This window comes from Pelophylax lessonae, assembly GCF_965119305.1.
Source record: "Pelophylax lessonae genome assembly, chromosome: 1".
NCBI lineage: Eukaryota > Metazoa > Chordata > Amphibia > Anura > Ranidae > Pelophylax > Pelophylax lessonae.
The window spans coordinates 400894022-400917373 of NC_138768.1; the positions used below are offsets into that span (position 1 = coordinate 400894022).

The 23352-nt window shown below is 49.0% G+C and overlaps 1 protein-coding gene across 3 annotated transcripts in view; it reads right to left on the minus strand.

Moving 5' to 3' along the window:
* Positions 1 to 21073, minus strand: part of ELAVL2 (ELAV like RNA binding protein 2) — a 346424-nt gene extending 325351 nt beyond the window's left edge. For 2 of the 3 annotated variants that reach the window (XM_082268980.1, XM_082268978.1), the window contains exon 1: positions 20986 to 21073. In XM_082268980.1, the coding sequence (XP_082125106.1) occupies positions 20986 to 21057 (72 nt within the window). In that variant the 5' untranslated portion in view covers positions 21058 to 21073. The remainder of the gene's footprint in view (positions 1 to 20985) is intronic. The other variant, XM_082268979.1, reaches the window with a different exon arrangement.
* Positions 21074 to 23352: the final 2279 nt, after the last annotated feature.

Here is a 23352-nt window from a genome sequence, read left to right on the forward strand (position 1 = left end):
CCTCTGCACCTTCCTGTTGAGCCGCGATGCCAACAGATCCACGTCCGGGGTGCCCCAATGAAGGCACAACTGGTGAAACCTCTGGATGAAGAGACCATTCCCCTTGATCCAAGGTCTGACGGCTGAGAAAGTCCACCTGCCAATTTTCCATGCCCGGAATGTGAACTGCGGAAAGAGCCGGAAAACAAACCGTTCTGCCCAATGAAGAATGCCGGCCACTTCTACGGCCGCCAGAACACTTTTGGTGTCCCCCTGGTGATGGACATAAGCCACGGCTGTGTCATTGTCCGACTGAATCCAAACCGGGTAGCCCCGAAGATGCTCGATCCAGTGAACCAGGCAAAACCTGATCGCTCTCAGTTCCAACACATTTATTGGCCACCTGGATTCTTCCAGGGACGAGAGCCCCTGAGCAGCCAGAGACTCCCTGGTCCGCTCGCTCAGCCGGATCCGATTGTCCAAGGAATCAGGATTCCGGTTCCATTTGAGAAGAATCTCCTTTTGGAGAGTCCGCGTATGAAACTGAGCCTGCGGAGACTCCGTATCGAGGAGGAGGTCGTCCAGGTAGCCCAGGACCGATATGCCCCGCTGCCGCAACAGCGCCAGAACTGGGGCCAAAACCTTTGTGAAAACCCGGGGAGCAGAAGCGAGACCAAAGTGTAACGCCACAATCTGATAATGGTCCTCTCCCACAGCAAAGCGCAGAAACCGCTGGTGTCCTGCGTAAATGGGAGCATGAAGATAGGCATCCTTGGTGTCTATGGATGCCAGAAAATCCCCCTGATGCAGGGAGGCCACCACTGTGCGAATGGACTCCACTCCTTGTTGCATCAAGTCCTGCACTGCCCCCAACAGAGCCGTTAGGCGATTCGGGGACAGTCGCATTTTGGAAGGGAAGAACCGCACCGGTGGAAGCGATCGAAACTCGATCTTGTATCCCGACCGCATGACCTTGTGAACCCATTTCTCTTGAATCCTGGAGAGCCACGGGTCTGGGAACCGGCAAAGACACCCCCCCACCCCTGATATGGGTGGGGGCGCACCTTCAGGCTGAAGCGGTCTTATCCTCAGGTCTGGAAGGACCGTATTTTTGCTTACCAGACCAGGGTCTCTTGAAACCCCCCGGTGGGGCTTTGGAGGGCTTTGCCTTGTCGCCCGCCCCGGAAGAGCGAAAAAACTTCTTGAGCTGAAAAGGAAGGTCCCTGTCTGCGACGAGGTTCCTTACCCTTATTAGCCTGTGGTAGAAAGGTGCTCTTGCCCCCAGTGAGATCCTTGATAATCTCATCCAAGGTAGCACCAAACAGGCAATCCCCCTGAAAAGGGAGATCAATCAAGGCTTTTTTGGAAGCCTGATCCTCTGACCAGCACTTCAACCATAGCATGCGCCGGAGGACCACCGTCGAGATCGACACGCCCCAGCAATGAAGCAGCGTCCAGTGCGGCGTCACAAACAAACTGTAGCCCCTGCACTATTTGCTCCAGCAACTCCGCCACGGCAGGGGGGAGACTTCTCCCCTCCAGATCATGGCGTAACAGCTTGGCCCATTCCGTCAACGTCTGTGAAACCAGAGCAATGGTAGGAAACCAGCGGAGCCACCGAAGGTGGCACCGTCCATTTTTTGAGGAGGGACTCTTCAAACGGGTAGCGCCTAGCAATCCGTTTGGGCATCCCTGGGGGTCGTTTTGGACAGACCCACTCCTTCTTAATGATATCGTCAAAGCATTTGGGAAAGGGAAACACCTTCGCCACCCTGGAGGGCTTGCGAGTGCCAAAGGCAACTTCTGTATGAGCTGCATCCGCAGGTGCAACCTCCAGTTTTAGGGTCTCCCGGACAGACACAATCAGTGTGTCCACTAGTGCCTTGTCTTGCGCTATGGCGGAGGCAGAGAGGTCATCCTCACTATCAGAGGAGACAGGGCGCGAGACAGCAGCCCCAGAGGAGGAACCCGCAGCAGCAGCGACTGGCTCAGGATCAGAATCTGAGGCATCAGACAAGACAGGGGTAGGCGGGGGTCGCTTTTTAGCCCCCGTCCCTGACAGGCCACCTCCACCCGGGACACAAATGACTCCAGGACCGCCGAAGCGCATCAATGGTGAGCGGAGAATCAGAGGGCCCTGGGGCCACCTCGAGGTGATCAGGTGGTGACACATGTGCAGCAGGGTCCATGGTAACACCAGGGGAACCCGTCAGCAAAGTATGACAAAATTGAAAAAAAAAATAAAAACTTTTTTTTTTTTTTTTAGAAATATCACCCAGCGCTACAGCGCCCCTCAATGAGACAGCGTGCCTCGAGACCCCCGCAGAGAGAGAGACCCCCAAAAAGCTCACCACACGATGCACCAGAGTCCAACAGGACTGCTCTCAGCGTTGTCTACATGACAAGGAAGTCCTGTGGAGCGATCTTTCCGGGTCTAGAGGGGCTCCGCCCCCTCACACGCCCTCAGTAACTCCCACAGCTGCCCAGCGCTGCAAACAAAACGAGCTGGGTGTACCAAGATGGCCGCCCCCATGAGCCACATGAGGGACTCCAAACAAATGGCCGCCCCGCGCACTGCGGTGGGAAGGGGGGTCCCCACATCTACTAACAGACTATCGATCGGCAGGTAGGCCCTGGGAAGCCAGGGAGGAAGCCCCCCGCACAACAGCCGTCCGCACTCGGGACCCCCCCCCCACCTCCTGCCCCCTTAGCGGCTTGCATGAACGGCTAGCCACCCCACACACACACACACACACACACAAACACCCCCGTAGGGGGGGAAGGGAGGGGGGAGAGGGACACCACAGGGGGAGGGTGCACAGGGGAACAGAGGGGAACCCAGATTAGTGTGGGTCTGACCGTCCCAGGGAGGGGCCCGGGTCCACCCCAGAGTCAGCCATGAGGAGCAGGGGGGAAACATTTACTCACCATACCGGAACAGAGCGGGCGCCACTCCAGACAAAACCCATCGCCGCCCATTGGGGGGGGTGTCGGCCAAAGGAGACGCTGCGACTCGGCCGTCGACCGGTCGTATGCGACTCGGCGGGACGTTTAACCCGCGGGCCAGTCCCCGTCGAGCGGGACTATGTCGCGGTCGACCCAGCGCGGAGCTAGGGCCTGCACGCGCTCGTAGGCCGGCTGGGGTGACCACTGGATCTCAACATCCAGCCCGTCGCCCAGATCCGGCATAATTGCTTGAAGATCTCACAGGAACAACTGGAGAAAAAAGCTAACTAAAAAAAGATCTAAAAAAGCTTGCCAGGACCAGAGATCCCAGCAAGGAACTTAGGTCCTTACTCCTGACTAGGCAGAAAAAAACTGACATCCTATGCAGGGAGAGACAGGATATACCCCCTGGGACTGCCCATAGGTGTGGCCAGAACTTTTTTCCTGCCTAGTGTCCTACTCCTGAAGGGGCAGTATAACCCTACGGATATCAAGATATCAGTCCTGCGTCTGTCAATGAGCGACAGAGAAAGTAGAATTTACGCAGCTATAGACGCTATACTGAAAAAGACAGTGTGACTGTAATGATCAGCAACTTTTAGTGTGACTATTTAGAGGCCAACCTGGCGCTAACAGACAATGGCGGGAAGGGCAACCGAACATACATTGCTAGTGACACTAATGCAGTGATCAGTGATAATTCTGTACACTGTACTAAGGTTTTCTTTGCCAAGCACATCATCATTCCTGCATGCCTAGTCTAAGGACAGAAGGATTACAGGAATTAAATGCTACATGGCTCATCAGCCATCAGCACCGTAAAAAATACAAAGTTCGTGCTGAAACCGAAAAACTTTAACAAGCCACCTAGACCCTATGCCAGCTAGTATTATGAAGTAACTAGCTTGAAAAAAAAAAAAAATCTAAGTTAAAAAAAATCACAAGGTTTCAGTCATTTCTAACAACTTAGAAACACCTGCTATGTTTACATCAGAAGGCTGGCAGGCTACCAATATTAGTCTTTTTATACTGGGTAAGTTCCATCAAAAAGCAATCTGCGGTATAGCAGCAGCTAAGAGGTAACTCGGGAGGTAATAAGCTGCCTGCTACCACTCTTTTTTTTTTTTTAAACTAAGCAAATTTGTATTTAAAAAAAAAAAAACAGTGCTTGCTCCCATTGACCTCAGAGGACAAGTCTGACCGATTGTGCCACCAGCTCTGCAAGATGAGTTAAAATTACGGCGGCCGCAAAGCAAACTATTGCGTACGCGGCATGTGTGCAGCCCCACTGTCCGTAATGTTAGAATGTTGGGGGAGGGGGTTGTTTGGGTCAGTAAAACTGTGGCTCGGCCGCATGTTTTTACATGAAAGAGCTCTGAGGAAGAAAAAAACGGAATTTTTGTAAAATCTTACCTGTAAAATTCCTTTCTCCGAGTCCTCCGACAGTCGCCGCCTCTTCATATTCGTCACATATGGGGTATTAGACTTTGCTCCGAAGGAGTAGCTAGGCAACAGAATATGTTAACAATAAAGCTTTTAACATATCCCACCCTCAAGGGGTGGTCCCCTCAGTCAATACCCTCCTACTTCCTGCAACCATATCTCAGTTTTAGTGGAATAGCAGTAGAGTATACAATCAAACCCCAAAAGAGGGGTGGGGGCGGCGACTGTCGGAGGACTCAGAGAAAGGAATTTTACAGGTAAGATTTTACAAAAATTCAGTTTTCTCTTACGTCCTCCGACAGTCGCCGCCTCTTCATATTCGTCACATATGGGGACGTCCCAAAGCAGTGCAAACATGAGGGGTGGGAAACGCATCCGCGCCGAAAGGCAACGCAGTCTCCGCATCAAAGAAGGAACCTTACCAAAGGAAGGAAACCAGCTGGGCAACAGCAAAAAACAAGTACTCAACAGGAGCAACAACCCAGGAAAAGACAAAAAACCAGGGGATACAAAACTTATCCCAACAGCCAGGAGTCCCCAACAAGGGACCCTAGGGAACAGCCGCACTAAGAACCTTGCGGCCAAAGGAAGCATCCGCCGATGCCTGAACATCTACTTTGTAGAATTTTGTGAAAGTGTGCACGGTCGACCAAGTCGCCGCCTTACACACCTGGGCTACAGAAGCCCCATGACGACAGGCCCAAGACGTACTCAGAGATCTAGTAGAGTGCGCCTTCACAGGCACAGGGGGAACCTTCCCCTGCAAAGCATAGGCCTGTTCAATGGTCTGCCTGATCCATTTGGCGATGGTAGAGGCCGAAGCCGCCATGCCCTTCCGAGGACCCTCTGGAAGAACAAACAAGGAGTCCGTCTTTCGAAAAGACTCAGTCGATTTAAGGTAAACCCTTATCGCCCGAACAACATCCAGAGAGTGCAATCTCACCTCCTTTGGATGTTTAGGCTTCGCGCACAGCGAAGGCAAGACAATATCCTCATTAAGATGGAATTCCGAAACTCGTTTCGGAAGAAAAGAAGGATTAGGTCGCAAGACCACCTTATCCAAATGAATAACCAGGTACGGAGACTTGCAGGACAAAGCCGCCAGCTCCGACACTCTGCGAGCCGAAGTGATCGCCACCAAAAAGGCTTTTTGGACAACATAGACAACGAGATCTCCCTGATCTGTTCAAAAGGAGCACGTTGTAACACAGATAGAACGAGATTCAAGTCCCAAGGGGGCAGAGGATCCCGCCTAGGGGGAACCAGATGCCGCACACCCTGAACAAAGGTGCCAACCAATGGGTTGGAAGCCACTGGACGTTGAAACAGAACGGCCAGAGCAGACACCTGACCCTTTATCGTAGCCAGCGCCAAACGCTGATCAACACCCGTTTGAAGGAAAGACAGCACACGGGACACCGAGTACGTGCGGGGTGAAAACCCCCGGGACTCACACCAGGCAAAATAGGCCTTCCAAGTACGGTAATAAACCTTCCCCGAGGAAGACTTCCTCGCGTTGATTAAAGTATGAACGACCTCCGGAGAGAGACCCCTCTCCTTCAGGACCTCTGTCTCAACAGCCAGGCCGTCAAAGCCAGCGACTGTAAAGCAGGATGGTATATCGGTCCTTGAGACAGTAGATCGTCTCGAAGAGGCAGACGCCACGGGGCGTCGACCGCCAGATTCACGAGGTCTGCGTACCAGGACCGGCGAGGCCAGTCCGGTGCCACAAGAATCACCGTGTTGCGTTCCGAGTGTAACCTGCGAAGGAACCTGGACAGCAACTGAATCGGTGGAAACGCGTACATCAGCCTGTACTGATGCCATGGGGCCACTAACGCGTCCGACGCGTCTGCCCGAGGGTCGCGCGTCCTTGCCACGAACCTCTTCACCTTGTTGTTGAGACGAGACGCGAACAGGTCCACATCTGGAAGACCCCACTTCGCGCACAACATCTGGAAGACAGCCGGGTGGAGAGACCATTCCCCCTGATCCAGGGTCTGGCGACTCAGATAGTCCGCCTGCCAGTTCTCCACTCCCGGAATGTGAACCGCCGTTATCGCAGGGACATGAGTCTCGGCCCAAGACAGAATGTCGGCCACTTCTCGAGCCGCTCGGGCACTCCTGGTGCCCCCTTGGTGGTTGATGTAGGCCACCGCCGTGGCATTGTCCGTCTGCACCCGAACCGGGCAACCCTGCAGCCGGTCCGTCCAGCGATGAAGACAGACTTATCGCACGCAATTCCAGAATGTTGATCGGAAGGGAAGACTCCCCCTCCGACCAAGTCCCCTGAGCGGACAGAACGCCCAGAACTCCACCCCAGCCCGACAGGCTGGCATCCGTGGTGATTACCGTCCACGAGATCGGACGAAACGACTTGCCCCCGGACACCAACGGGGACTGGAGCCACCACAGAAGGTTTTCCCTGGTGCGAAGACTCAACGAGATTTGAAGATCCAGAGATTGAGGTCGCCCGTCCCACCTGGACAGGATCTCCGCTTGGAGACCCCGCGTGTGAAACTGGGCGAAAGGAATCGCCTCGAAGGCCGAGACCATCAATCCCAGACATCTCATACACGTCCGCAGAGACTAGTTCGGAACGTCCCTGAGGGACCTGACTTCCTCCCGGAGAGTCCTGAGTTTGTCTTCCGGCAGGAAGACCTTCGCCTGCACCGAGTCCAGTATCATTCCCAGATAGGGGAGACGAACCGACGGACTCAGTGTCGACTTTGGAAAATTTATCGTCCAACCAAACTCCTGCAGAGTTTGCATCGTGACAGACAGGTCCTCCTCCAGACCCTGGCTGGTCGCAGACTGAACCAGAATGTCGTCCAGATACCCCAGGACAGAAATGCCCTGGGCCCTCAATAACGCCAGAACCGGTGCAAGCACCTTGGTGAAGACCCGCGGGGCCGAGGCGAGACCAAAGGGCAACGCCACGAACTGGTAGTGATCCTCCGCAATGGCAAATCGAAGGTACCTCTGATGACCCTCGAATATGGGGATGTGAAGGTACGCATCCTTCAAATCGATGGAGGCCATGAATTCCCCCGGAACCAGGGCAGCCACCACCGACCGCAGGGATTCCATGCGGAACTTGCGAACCCGCACAGAGCGGTTCAGAGCCTTCAAGTCCAGAATCGGACGAACCTTGCCCTCCTTTCTGGGCACGGTGAACAGATTGGAATAAAACCCCCAAAACCTGTCCCGATGAGGCACCGGAACCACCACTCCCTGAGCCCTCAGGTCCCGCACCGCCAGGTGCAGGTCCCGCAAGCGCTCTGGAGACAGTTGAAGATTTGAGGGAAAAAATCTGCTCTCTGGCCGAGAGAGAAACTCGATCTTTTAACCAGATCGAACGATTTCCTGAACCCATCTGTCCCGCACACGGGCCAACCAGGGCTGAAGAAAACCGAGCAAGCGTCCCCCCACCCCAAAACTGGGTGAGGGCGCCCCTTAAGGCCGAACTGTTATGGGCTGCAGGTCCGGATTGGCCGGACTTCTGTTTACCAGACCAGGGCTTCTTCTGAGAGCCTTGACCTTTGAACGGTTTGCCCTTGTAGTGCGGCCGAAAGGCACGAAAGGACCCCTGAGGGGGCCGAAAATTAGCATGCTTCTTCCCAGAAGCCCCCTTAGCCTTGGGGAAATGGGGCAAGAGAGTGCTCTTACCCCCGGTGATCCCCTTAATCAACACATCCAGGGACTCCCCAAAAAGGCGAGACCCATCATAAGGCAGATTGGCTAAGGTCTTACGTGAAGATTGGTCCACCGACCAACATTTTAACCAAACCAGGCGGCGAGACAACACCGCCACGCTGTGCACACGTGCAGCCAACGGAATCAGGTCCAGGTCCGCATCACACAGATACATGACACCCTGGTGGATCTGATCCACCATATCCAGGGTCGCCGGCGAGGCCGAGTCGGCCACTAGGACGCGCCTAAGCATCTGCGTCCAACTTGCGATCGCCTGGGCCGCCATGAGAGAAGCAAACAGAGCCTTAAGCATAGAACCCGTAACAGAATAAGTATGACGGGCAAGAGACTCCAGTCTCCTATCCGTGGCATCACGGAAAACAGGGGAACCCTCTGCAGGAATCGCAGTGGCTTTGTTCAAAACCGCAATTGCATGATCCACTGGTGGAGGCACACACCACCTTTCATCAGTGGCAGGCGAAAAAGGATAACGCAGCTTGAATTTACTTGGTACCGCAAAAGGTTTGCGCAGATCGCGCCATTGATCCTTAACAGCGCGTTGAAAATCAGCATTGCAGGGAAAAACCTGCGGCGTCCTGCGTTTTCTATGCGTCCCATAAGCCGCCAAGGCAGCGGGGGGACACACTTCGTCCTGCAAACGCAGCGTTTGCTTAATGGAAGCAATCAACTCATCCATGATTGCAAGCTCTTCAGGCGAGCCAGGGGGAGAATTATCAACCCCCTCAACTTCAGCCTCCACCTCAGACCCCACTAGATCAAGAGAGGAGCGGGACCCCGATAAGGAGGCCCCTGCCAGAACAGCCCCATCACCTTCACCCTCAGAATCAGAGGAAAGAGCAACTCTGGGCCTTTTAGTAGATTGAGCAGCCACCAGCATTTGCACCTGAGCAGCAAGGCCAGCCACAATAGTGGCCAAATCCCCCCCTGGGGGGGAAACAGCGGTCCCCTGGCTTTCCACCAATACTGTAGGAAATTTGCCCTCCTGAGAATCCATTGCCCCTGTAATGCCAGACAACCAAGGGTTAACTGCCCCTTTTAAGCAAGCGCGGCAAGCGCAGCCCACCGCACCACACTCAAGCACAATGAGACCCCCACAGGGAATATGCAAACTGAATACAGGCAATGGATAGCAAGAACAGAAGGATAAAACCTGAGGAGACCCTCGCCGCTGCTGCTGCCTCGATCGGTGTTCCTGGAAAGAGGAAGTGATGCTGCCAGGGCGCTCTATGTAAGCCTATGGAGGCTACAAGAAAATGGCCGCCATGCATGTAAACCATGCGGCCGGAGCGGGTGTAGGCAAAATGGCGTCGTTTGGCGCCGAAACCACCGCTCCACAGTGCATTAAAACACACATTACATTCCAATATAAGAATACATGTCAGATCGCCGCAGCGATCGCTGTATATGCCCAAACATGCCAAAAAAACATGCCCCACAGCACACAGCTTCTCACACTGGCCAGTCTGACACAGACAGTGTCATACAGCTCCCCCCCCCCCCCTTGCAGCCCACAGCATGCAGCCGAGAGATAGGGAGACAAGCAGTGTGAATAGAGGCAGGTTACACAGTCCCAGACTGACACCCCCCCAGACAGACAGGTCCCCACATAAATACACTTACCTCACATGGCGTGGGGGACCCGCACAGGCGAACAAGCCGCTGCACATGAGGCAGGGAGAGTCGCAATTCAAGACGCACAAAATGGGGGTTAAGAAACCGCACAGCGTCCAGTGAGGTAGCCACCTCACCAATCATCCCTGCACCGAACAGGGATGGGTCGTTCACTATGCCAGGAGCGTTACCTGGCTGAACGCTCGATGGCAGACTGGGAAGCCACTGACCCACGACCTGCGACCAGGGGGATCAGCCCGAGACCCAGTCCGCATGATCCTCTTCGTCCGAAGAACTAACTAACGCTGACAAAATAACAGCTAAGTAAAGATAGAGAGAAAACTCAAACAAAATATTAAAAAGAAGAAAGAGTCTGGGACAGAAAGTCCCAGCACAGAGAGAGCCAGCCACTCCTGACAAGCTAGACATTAAAACTGAGATATGGTTGCAGGAAGTAGGAGGGTATTGACTGAGGGGACCACCCCTTGAGGGTGGGATATGTTAAAAGCTTTATTGTTAACATATTCTGTTGCCTAGCTACTCCTTCGGAGCAAAGTTTAATACCCCATATGTGACGAATATGAAGAGGCGGCGACTGTCGGAGGACGTAAGAGAAAACTGGATTTTTGTCTTACCGTAGAATCCTCTTCTCTGAGGTTCACTGACAGACAAAGCTTAGTCTTCAGACCATTGGGCTTTATGCGGTCTCTCTCCCGGAGTAGGACTAGGCGGAAGCCTTTTTGGTTACGCCCCTGGGGCAGTCCCAGAGGCTTTACCATCACTTCCTGCTATAGGACTCCAGTGTGTAACAAGCAGTGTCCAACAGAGGGGCGGGTGCTGTGTGAGTCAGTGAACCTCAGAGAAAAGGATTTTACAGTAAGACAAAAATCCAGTTCTCTTTCGGTCACTGATGGACACAGCTTCAAGTCTTAAGACCATTGGGATGTTCCAAAGCAGTGTCAATATGAGGTGAGCAGAAACGCAAACGCAGAATTCCCGACAAGGCTAAACATAGCCAACTAGGTAACAGGAGCTCACCACCAGGAAAAAAATGACACTCAAGAAGCGGAAGCCTCTGCAACTGCAGCCAGCAAAACATTGCGGCCCAACGCTGCATCTGAAAATGCAAGTACATCCACCTTTGTGAATGTGTGTACAGACGACCACGTAGCCACCTTGCACACTTGAACCACTGACACCTGATGACAGAAGGCCCAGAAAGCACTAAGCGCCCTCGTAGAATGCGCTTTAACAGGGAAAGGAGGAACCTGACCCTTAATGGAACAGGCCTGATCCACTTGGAAATGGTTGCAGCAAATGCGGCCTTGCCCCTTTCGAGGTTCATCCACTAAGAACAAAATCAGAATCTCGAATTAGTTCAGTCACCACGAGGTACACCCGAATCCCCCCTACCACATCTAAGGAATGCAAGGCAATTTCCTTAGGAAACCCTGAGACAACCCTCGGAAGGGTCACACCACCAATTTGTCCCTATGAATGACCAGGACAATCCAGCCAACTCCGGTGCCATACGTGCAGAAGTAATAGCGAATAAGGACACCTTCTGTGACAGTGAGCAGAGGAGGTTCAAACATTTTTAAAAAGGAGGCTTTTAAAGCACCGACAATATCGAACTGAGGTCCCACGGAGGCACCAGGGATCTCCCCGGTGGAGCTAGATGGCGAACTCCTTGCACAAAAGTGTGAACCAAAGATTTTGCCGCCAACGGCCTTTGGAAAAATATGGCCAGAGCAGAAATCTGTTCTTTGATGGTGCCCAGTGCCAAACATTGATCTCCACCTAGTTGTAGAAACTCCAACAGGCGACACACACACACACCCCACCCCCGAGATGCACACCAAGTAATGTACACCTTACAGACTGTTATAAACCTTCATAGCGATAGATTTGCTAGCTTTTAACATAGGAATCACCAACTCCGAAAGGCCCTCTGTCCTTCAGGACCTGGCTTTCAATAGCCAGGCTGTTAACCGGTTAACGACTGCGCACAGTATATTTACTGCGGCAGTCAGCCCTGGCCAGGCAGAGTGACGTAGATTTACGTCACTCGCCTGTCACTGCTCTTAGAGCCAAAAGCGGGCGAGCGCCCGGCTCGTTCAGGGAGGAGTGCGGGCATGTGACCGGCGGACCCGATGTCCGCCGGTCACTCGCCGATCGTCGGTACAGCGGGAGAAAGGCAGAGCGGCTTATGTAAACAAGCCGCCTGTCATTCTCCCCTGTGTAAAAATGAAGATCAGACGGTTCTACTATGTTGAACCGTTGATCTTTGTTTTTACACCAATAGCATTGTCCCACTACAGTTAGAATCACGCCCCTAGGACACACTTAACCCCTCCCTGTCCAATACAGTTAACCCCTTCCCTGCCAGTGTCATTTTTGCAGTAAGTGTATGTATATATATATATATATATATATATATATATATATATATATATATATATATATATATATATATATAGCACTGATTACTGCAGTAATGTCACTGGTACCCCCAAAAATGTCAGTCAAGGGTCCGATCTGTCCGCCGCAATGTCGCAGTACCGCAAAAAAAAAAAATAAAAAAAAAAAATGGATTTTTGTAAGAACTTACCGTAAAATCCTTTTCTCTTAAGCTCATTGACAGACGTAGTCTTCTTGATTCTCAAGAGCTGGGTTATGTTGTCTCCGCAGGAGTAGGACTAGGCAGAATGACAAAAACGTTCTGGCTCCACCTTAGGGGCAGTCCCTGAGGGTATATCCTCCCTCTCTCTGCTACAGGGAATCAGTTCTGTTTAAAGCAGTACAGAGAATTTAACCCAACCCAACTCAATGATAAGAGGGGCGGGTACTACGTCTGTCAATAAGCTTAAGAGAAAAGGATTTTACGGTAAGTTCTTACAAAAATCCATTTTTCTCTATCGCTCATTGACAGACGTAGTCTTCTTGATTCTCAAGAGCTGGGACATCCAGAAGCAGTGCCACAAATGAGGGGTGGGATTGACAAAATCAAATCCAATCTAGAAGGCCCAACCGGTGCCAAACTAGAAGTTTTAAAGGCTCATTATAAACAAAGAATGAGACTAAAGAAAAATTTTCCAACGGAAAAAACCCTCGAGGTAGACCACTGGTCTCCTCAAATTGCGGCCTGCAAAACCTTGCGGCCAAACGAGGCATCAGATGATGCCATTACATCAACTTTATAATGTTTAGTAAAGGTATGCACCGACGACCAGGTAGCCGCCTTGCACACCTGGACCACTGACGCCTGATGGCGAAAGGCCCATGACGCACTAAGTGCCCGAGTGGAGTGCGCCTTAACAGGGAACGGGGGTTCCCGACCCTTAATAGAATAAGCCTGTACTACCGTCTGTCTGATCCATCTGGAAATGGTCGCGGCAGATGCAGGCAACCCCTTTTTGGGTCCATCTGGGATCACAAAAAGTGAATCCGTCTTGCGAAACGAGTCTGTCGTTTTCAAGTATACCCTGATCGCCCGGACCACATCCAAGGAGTGTAACGCAAACTCCCGAGGATGACTGGGCTTAGGACACAGGGAAGGTAATACAATTTCTTCATTCAGATGAAATTCTGAAACCACTTTTGGTAGGAAGGATGGATTCGGACGAAGAACCACCTTATCTCTATGAACCACCAGATATGGTGAACGACAAGATAATGCGGCCAGTTCTGACACCCTGCGTGCAGAAGTAATAGCCACCAAGAAGGCCACCTTCTGGGACAACGTGGGTAGAGGAATCTCCCTAATATCTTCAAAGGGAGGTTTCTGAAGAACCGACAACACTAAATTAAGATCCCAGGGGGGTAACGGCGCGTGCACTGGCGGAGCCAGATGTCGCCCCCCCCTGGATGAAATTCCGCACCAAGGAATGAGTAGCCAAAGGCTTCTGAAAGAAGATGGCTAATGCTGAGACCTGACCCTTGATAGTACTCAAGGCCAGTTTCTGCTCAACCCCTTGTTGCAGAAAAGCCAATATTCGACTAATCGAATAAGACCGAGGACGGAACCCCAAAGGTTCACACCATGCAATGTAGGACTTCCATGTGCGATAATAAATCTTCCTGGAAGTCGCTTTCCTTGCTTCAACTAGAGTAGGAATAACTGAAGCTGACAAACCTTTGTCCTTCAGCACCTGGGTCTCAATAGCCAGGCCGTTAAAGCCAGCGATCGTAAAGCAGGATGGAAGATCGGTCCCTGAGACAGTAGATCCTCCCTGAGAGGAAGTCTCCACGGGACGTCCGCCACCAGTCTGACCATGTCGGCGTACCAAGCTCGACGAGGCCAGTCCGGAGCTACCAGGATTACTGGGATTCCTTCCTCCTCTATTCTGCGAAGAAGTCTTGGCAGTAACGCGAGAGGAGGGAAGGCATATATTAGCTGGTATTGCCCCCACGGGGCGATCAGTGCGTCTGCGGTTTCTGCTAGAGGATCGCGGGAGCGAGCCACGAATCTCTGAACTTTCCTGTTGAATCGTGATGCCAACAGATCCACATCCGGGGTGCCCCACCGTAGGCACAACTGGTGGAAAACGTCTGGATGGAGGGACCATTCCCCCTGATCCAGGGTCTGACGGCTGAGATAATCTGCCTGCCAATTCTCCACCCCCGGAATGAACACCGCAGAGATTGCTGGAACAAATCGTTCCGCCCAGCGAAGAATGCAAGCCACTTCTTTGGCCGCTCGGGCACTCTTGGTGCCCCCCTGGTGATTGACATAAGCCACTGCCGTGGCATTGTCCGACTGGATCCGAACCGAGCTGCCCTGGAGCTGCTCGGTCCAGTGAATCAGACAAAGTCTGATCGCTCTCAGTTCCAATACATTTATCGGTAACCTGGATTCTTCCGGGGACCAAAGTCCCTGGACAGATAACTAACCGAGAATTCCTCCCCATCCGGATAGACTGGCATCCGTGGTCACTGTCGTCCAATATATTGGCAGAAATGACTTTCCCTGGCTGAGCATCGGAGACCGAAGCCACCATACCAGAGACTCTCTGGTCTGTTTGCTCAATCGGATCTGATTGTCCAGGGATTCCGGATTCCGATTCCATCTGAGAAGAATCTCTTGCTGAAGAATTCGGGTATGGGACTGGGCAAATGGGACTGCTTCGAACGAAGCCACCATCAACCCCAGAACCCTCATGCAAGTCCGAAGGGAAGACCAGCTGTTGGACAGTAACAACTGGACTGCTGATTGAATCTTTCGGAGTTTCCCTACCGGAAGAAAAACTCTTGTCCTGACTGTCTAGAATTAGACCCAGATATTCGAGCCTCTGGGTGGGAACCAGAAATGACTTTTGCTGGTTCACCAGCCACCCGAATTCCTGTAAAGAAATCATAGTAATTTCTATGTTTTGTAGCAAGGTCTGAGGAGACTCTGCATGAAGCAGAAGATCGTCTAGGTAACCTAGAATCGATATACCTCTTTGGCGCAGAAGTGCCAACATTGGGGCCAACACCTTTGTGAAGACCCGCGGAGCCGTGGCGAGACCGAAAGGTAACGCCACAAACTGATAGTGGTTCTCTTCTACGGAAAAGCGTAGAAAACACTGATGTCCTGCGAAAATGGGAATGTGAAGATAGGCGTCCTTGATGTCTATGGACGCTAGGACATCCCCTGGATGCAGGAAGGCTGCTACCGTGCGAATGGACTCCATTCTGAATCTTCTTATGTTGACGAAAGAATTGAGTGCTCTTAAGTCCAGAATTGGACGCACTTTGCCCTCTTTCCTGGGTATTGTAAACAGGTTTGAATAAAACCCTTGAAACCGTTCTGTCCAAGGAACGTGGACTACCACTCCTTGTTGTAGTAAATCTGTGACTGCTCTCCGCAGATCTTCTAAACGATCTGAGGATAGTCGGATACTGGAAGGGAAGAATCGCGCCGGTGGGAGAGATCGAAACTCGATCTTGTACCCTGACCTTATGACTTCGCAAACCCATTTGTCCGGGATTCTGGAAAGCCATGGATCCGGGAACCGGCGAAGACGTCCCCCCACCCCAGTTATGGGTGGGGGCGCACCTTCAGGCTTTGGATGGTTTATCTTCAGGTCTGGAGGGGGCGGGCTTTTGCTTGCCCGACCAACGACCCCTGACGCCTCCTGCAGGAGCTTTGGAGGACTTAGTTTTTTCACCCGCTGGACGAAAAAACCTTTTGTGAGCAGAAAAAGAAGGCCCTCGTCTTTGACGAGTTCCTCTACCTTTAAAATTTTGCGGTAAAAAGGTGCTCTTTCCACCGGTGAGATCCTTAATGATCTCATCTAAGTTGGCTCCAAATAGACGCTCTCCTGAAAAGGGGATATTAGCCAATGCTTTTTTGGAACCTTGGTCGGCTAACCAACCTTTTAGCCACAGTGTATGCCTGAGAACCACTGCTGAGACTGATGCTCGCGCCATTAATGGAGTGGCGTCTAACGCCGCATCACATACAAACTGTAACCCCTGTATCATTTGTTCCAACAAATCTGATACCGCCTGAGGGACTTCTTCTAAGTCCCGGCGTAACCACTTGGTCCATTCAGTTACAGCCTGCGAAACCAGACCAATAGCAATTATTGGTCTGAAAGCTGATCCAATCAAGGAAAACATGGTGCGAGACATAGCTTCTATCTTGCGATCCACTGGATCTTTAAAAGACGGAGCGTCTTCTAAAGGAATAACCGTGGCTTTATTCAATCTAGCAATAGGTGAATCCACCACAGGTGGTTCTGTCCATTTCTTAATAAGGGTTTCCTCAAACGGATAACGCCTGTCAATTGCTGTATTACAAGGGGGACTTGTAAGTATCAGATATATACTGACCATATATGGAGGGGCCCATAATATATACTGCCTCATAATGAGGAAAAAAGGGAACGTTTACTCACCATACCGAACCGACAGGCACCCTCTCTTCACAATACCCTCTCCACCGGGGTGGGGGTTTGTGGACGCCTCGACTCTCTGGTACCTGGCGTCCAAGCGAGACTTTTAACTCGCAAAGTCAGTCCCTTTACTGGGACTCCGTCGCGGCCGACCCAGCGCACTGGTCTGCACGCGCTCGTAGGCAGAAACCGGGGTGACCACTGGATCTCAACATCCAGCCCGTCGCCCGGCCCCGCATACTTACTTGAATATGTCGCGGCCGACCAAGCGCAATGCCATGGTCTGCGCGCGCTCGTAGGCCGGCTGGGGTGACCACAAGTGTCGCCCAGTCCGGCATTTTTGCTTGAAGATCTCACAGGAAAAAAACACTGGAGAAAACTACCTAAAAAATGTCTTTTTCTTAAAGAAAAAAAGTCTTGCCAGGACCAAAAGATCCCAGCAAGGAACTTAGGTCCTTACTCCTGACTAGACAGAAAAAAACTGATTCCCTGTAGCAGAGAGAGGGAGGATATACCCTCAGGGACTGCCCCTAAGGTGGAGCCAGAACATTTTTGTCATTCTGCCTAGTCCTACTCCTGCGGAGACAACATAACCCAGCTCTTGAGAATCAAGAAGACTACGTCTGTCAATGAGCGATAGAGAAAAAAAAAAAATCGCAGATCGCCGCCATTACTCGTTAAAAAAAAAAAACCACCAAAAATGACAAAAAATTTTCTTTTTGTTAGTAAACTAACTTTTGCGCAAACCAATCAAAATACGCTTTTTGCGATTTTTTTTACCAATATGTAGCATAAAACAATTTGGCTGAAAATGTTAAAAAATTTTGATTTTTACATTATTTTTTGGGGGAATTTCATATAAAAAAAAGTGAAAAATATTGTAATTTTTGCAAAAATTTTGCTCTTTTTTTGTTTATAGCACATGATCAAAAAAAAAAAAAAAAAAAAAAAAAAAAATCGCACAGGTGATCAAATACCACCAAAAGAAAGCTCTGTTTGTGGGGAAAAAAAGGACGTGAAATTCGTTTAGGTACAGCATCGCACGACCGCGCAATTGTCCGTTAAAGTCACGCAGTTTATTAAAAAAAAAAAAAAAAAAAAAAAAAAAAATCGCAAAAAAACCCCTGGTCAGGAAGGGGGTAAAATTTTCCGGGGCTTAAGTGGTTAAAGCCAGCAACCATAAAGCAGGATGGAGGATTGGCCCCTGAGACAGAAGATCTTCCCTGAGAAGAAGTTTCCAAGGGACGTCTGCTATCAGCCTTACCAGGTCTGTGTGCCAAGACCGGCGAGGCCAGTCTGGTGCCACCAGAATTACGAATTTCTTCTACCTCGATTCTGGGTAGCAGCCTCAATAGAAGTTGCATTGGAGTCCTACAGCAGGAAGTGATGGTATACCCCCCTGGGACTGGCCCAGGGGCATAGCCAAAAAGGTTTCTGCCTAGTCCTACTCCTGAGGAGACAGCAAGCATAAAGCCCAATGGTCTAAAGACTTGAAGCTGTGTCCGTCGGTGAACAAAAGTGAAAAAAGATTTTTGTGCCCATTGTGAACTTTGAGGATTCCACAATGCCTATAGTTACAGTGAATGAGGTGTTTTTAATAAGGTGTTTATACTCCTTGTTCAAAATATATTTTATATAATGCATAGTCTGGGCATAGGCTCTCTTAAAGCAGAACTTGGCCTAAAAGGTCAGCTTTTCTCCATCCCCCACCTCTACCACTAATTAACCTTTTTTTTGGAAACCGGTACCAGCTCCACTTCTCAGATTGTCTAGACGATCCAAGCCCCTCCCGTCTGCAACCTCCTGGGACATGTCACAGGTCCATTGACAAAGTGCAGCACTACTCACACCGGCCATGAAGCACCAGGAAGTCACATTTGGAAGCACCATCAGCAAAGAACCCACCTGGATGAGGACAGACCTAGATCCCTGGACTGGTCAGTGCATGTTAGAAGAGCAGCTGTGGGATTTGTTGCTTCGGACCCAATTTTTTTTTTCCCCTCCTTTAAAGGCTCATTATCCCATAGCAGCCAATCTGGTTTTAAGTTTTAGTAATTTGAATCCGTTACTTTAATGCTATTCTCTATTGGTTAGGATGGATAATTTTAATGTTTTTGCATATTCTGTATATACACAACAGGTCTTGTAAATGCAGAAAATCTAATTTTGCATGTGTTCAGGCGGCAAGAATAAAATAAGTCCACATTCAAGTGAACAGATTCACTAGGCCGGGTGTGCTGTAATAAAAGCATTGCTTAGATACAGGTCTATCTGCTCAGAATAATATGACACTCATATTGAAGTTTCACAAAGTGAGGACTATTCCTTTGATAGGATCAACACTGTTCACACAGTGGGTGCAAATCTCTAAAGTTCTGAGTAACAAACAGAGCACCCATGTGGAAGAAAAGCATTTTGGAATTATGAGTATCAGAAGAAAAAAAAAAAAAAAAAAAAAACACACACACAAATGGTCTACGAGACCATACCAAAACATTACAATTGAAGCACAAAATTAAAGCCTTTGCAGCTTCAAAGAGTAGTGTCACACATTTCCTCTGCAATCAACTTAATAGAACCTTCACCTATACCTGTTGAATACAAGTTGCAATAGACACCTACTAAGCCCTTGCTCAGGCGGCCATCTTGTAGTAGTGGCTCATTATTGAGAAATTGCATTCATGATCGTCACTTGTAAACTGCTCCATGTGAATGGTAACTCCACTTAAAAGTGATCATACCCACTAATCTGCCTCTCCACTCCTCTTACATGGGGGGGGAGAGAAGTGAGCATTTTTTTCTAATAGGCATCTACTCCCATGTCCCGGGAAGCTGTGGGACCAATTGTACAGCATAGAGCAATCTCAAACATGCACAGTGGTGGGTTGGCTGTATAACAGCAAGTCATTGCAGCCAGCTCCCACAGCCAAGATGGTGGTACAGTGAAGAACCAGCCTGGGTGGAGAGAGCTTTACTCCTGGGCTGGTGACGGTTTTAAAAGTCATCAGCTTCTATATTTGTAAATTACTGTAGTTCCTGTAAGTACATGGAAACCAAATACTCAGAATTGCATAGAGATGTGCTCCTGTGCATGGCAATGTCTGTTAGTGTGCTAAACTGACTTATGATTGTTCCATTAAGCACTTCTGCCTTGCAGCAATAGGGTCACCGTTCAGGTCCTGACCAGGAAACTAACTGCATGGAGTTTGCACGTTCTCTCTAAGCTTAACGTGGGTTTCCTCTGGCTAATCTGGTTTCTTCCAAAGTCATGCTGTTAGGTAATAAGCTAAACTGAGTGAGCCCAAGACGGCTGCCTTCCCTTTTAAATCCTCAGGCAGAAAAGTACTACAGAAAGAACAAAATAAAATTCCATTCTTTCACAGATTACCAGATCATGTGGCACAGGAAGTTGTACCAATACAAACACTAGGCAATGAACTGCATTGTACGGGACCACAACTCATCTGTCTGGACAAGTCCGTTAAGGCTCCCACACGTGCAATGCCCCCTGAAGAGCAATCTGCATTCAGATGCTTTCCAGGAAACATAGGACAGGTGGATAATAAGGTAGTAGGCCTGGTTCACATCTATGCATTTTTTTAGTGCATTTTCAGTTTAGCAGAAACACAGTACAATCCATTAAACATGGTTTCCCATGAGTCGTGTTCACATCAGTGCTTTTTTTTTTAGAAGGGGCCAGGGACCAGCAGGTTGTGTTTTTGATTTCAAAGACTTAAATGGATCAAAAACATGTATTGAACACCACAAAATGCACCTGGAATATGCATCAAATTCAACCTGCATTGGTGTGAACCAGGCCTTATACCACCTCAGCTTTACCCTGTAATGCTGCACTACAGCGCACTTTTGCAGTGCGGCCCCATTAAAGTCAATAGGCAAGTTTGACAGATGGTGCTGCTCATCTAAGTCTGCACCTTGAGTTACAAATGCAGCAGCTTCAATGATCTGCACATGTACAGCTCTATTGTTTTACATTCTCGGTCCCTCCTCCAACCCATCTACAGCCACCAGTTTGAAAGAGTCCTTAAAAAAAAAAAAAAAAAAGAAGAAGGTTGTACCCACTGTGAAATGCAGTCAAAATCAATTTAAAGAATAATCCTGAAACTGAGAAATACTATCCTGCAAAAATGCATGGTATTTCATAAATACCTAGCACACAATTACATTAACTGAATCTGATAAAAACTGGAACAGGTCTGTAAAAAACAACTGTCTCAAAAATAATGTGTGTCACTACCCTTTAAACTGGTAAGGGCATGTCCGTTAAACAGTACAGTAGAACACATCTGCATGGGAATGTAAATCAGTTATAAAAAAATTTGGTCTTGGTATGGCCTCTTCATGCTAAAAACCTATATAAAGTAAATTTAATGAAAATTCCACAGACCCCAGTCCAAGGCTCTGCTGCCCACGAACCACTTCTAAGCAGAGAAGCCACATCACACAGTCTCACTGCCATGTTCGTTTGGAGTTGCCGTCTGCAATATGGACACAAAAAAGTACTGCATGTTAGATTAATAAGAAAATGCAAACAGTATTACAGTTATCCTTTCCCAAAATTAGTTTTCATTACACACTTTAACCTCCCTGGCGGTATGATTAGTTTAGGAATTATGTACCAAAAGCGGTACAATTTTTGAGATTTATAATTTATAATATATATATATATATATATATATATATTTTAATATTATAATTTATAATTTACAAATTATAATATTTGATATTTTTCTGATACTAAGGTGATACAAATGTAATCCTCTCAGATTACACTGTATCACCTCCTTTTTATGTGTTTGTGCAACATTTGAATTTCCCTCCCAGTTCCGCTCCCATGCACCATTGCTGCTGCAGGGAACGGAACCAGAAAGTCAACAGTGACGGACGGCGTGGCAGGGATCTCGGCAGCGATCGGGGATACCGATCCTAGCATGAAAAAACCACCCCGAGTCACGCTCTGGGTTACCGCTAAGGGAGTCAATAACCTTTTAGATTTGCATAAAATAAACAGTGCCAATATCTGAAAGCTTTAAAGATTTTCATCAGCTATAACATGGTATAATGGCTTTTACAGGGTGTGTATTATGTACAAGTGACACAAATTGGGACTTTCATTATAAAAGACAAAATGATGCAGCTATGTTTCTTTTCTATGCATTTTGCCTTTGGCTTAGAGCTGCACGATTCTGGCTAAAATGAGAATCAATTTTTTTGCTTAGAATAAAGATCACGATTCTCTCACGATTCTCGGCGCAACATCATCTTTTACATTATATAAAAAGACAATTGGGCCAACTTGTATTTTTTCCCCAAAAAACTGCGTTTGAAAGACTTCTGCACAAATACCGTGTGACATAAAAGATTGCAATGATCGCCATTTTATTCTCTAGAGTCTCTGCTAAAAAAATATATAATGTTTGGGGGTTCTAAGTAATTTTCTAGCAAAAAATACTTTAAGGACCGGTTCACACTTATGCGATGCGGGAAGGCTGCGAATCCGCAGCCTGTTCCCGCATCACACACGCACCCCCGGCAGTTCACACTGCCATATGCGATACGCTGGGGGTGTCAATGTAATCTTAACGACACCCCCAGTTTGATCGCATATCGCAGTGCAATCGTGCAGTTCGCACAGGATCGGATCGCACAAGTGTGAACCGCTGTGCGATCCGATCCTGATGCGGCTTCCAAAAAGGGTCCTGTGCGTGTTTGCTGCGGCTGCGGTGCAAATTTAGCCATACAAAGTGTATGGCTAAACTCGCACCGCACAGCCGATTGCATGTAATGAAGGAGCAGTGCGCTCTGACATTACATGCGAACCCCGCACTCGCATAAGTGTGAAACGGGGCTGAGAGGTTAAACTGCTCTCCCTTACAGCCGGAAGTTCATTCCTTTGATCTAAAGAACGAAAAGATACATTGTAAAGCATTTTGTTTATACTTATCTAGCAGCTTTAACAATGTTGATAAACATTTGCCGAAGACTTTTTTTTTTTTTTACAGCTGTGAGTGAGCAGAAAACGGCTCAGTAAGAATCGAGGACATGCAGTTTAAGATCGTCAGGGGGGTGAATCGAGATCGCGATTTTTTAACGATTAATTGTGCAGCTCTACTTTGGCTACAAACATTGATTTCTATGTGGGCACATTCACCAACAGCAATTATATGAACAGATAAGCTGCAATGCCAGTACAGTAAAAAGGGGTTTGAAGACGTTCGCAGTGGCAGCCCCCACATTTGTCAACACTTTTCCACATACATTTCCTGCAGCTGTTTGTGTTCACAAGGAAATGTATAGAATGAGTTGCTGGGGTAAATAACTAAAGCTGGCCATACACTAGCCGAAATACCGGGCAAACTCATTTTCAAAAAACGAAAAATCGGCCATGAGAGCAGACGATCGTGCCATCATGTAATGACCAAATTTCAAACGATAAATCGTTCAATGGACATACATGAATCCATTTTTCGTTCAGTTTATCACATGCCTAGTGCAAACAGGTCGGCCGAGAAACACATTAACCTTTCAATTTATCGTTTGTTTATCGTTCGGTTGGCAGATTTTCAAAACTGTACCTTCGATTTTTCGGCTCTGAAAAAAAGTTAAAAACAATTGTGTCCATTAACTGGACGAAAAACAGCGATCGGACCAACAAAACGAAATGACAGATTTTCGAACGATCTTTCGGCCAGTGTATGGCCAGCATAAGGAACATCAAACCAAAATTTCCCCACATTGCTGGCAAGATTTTTGT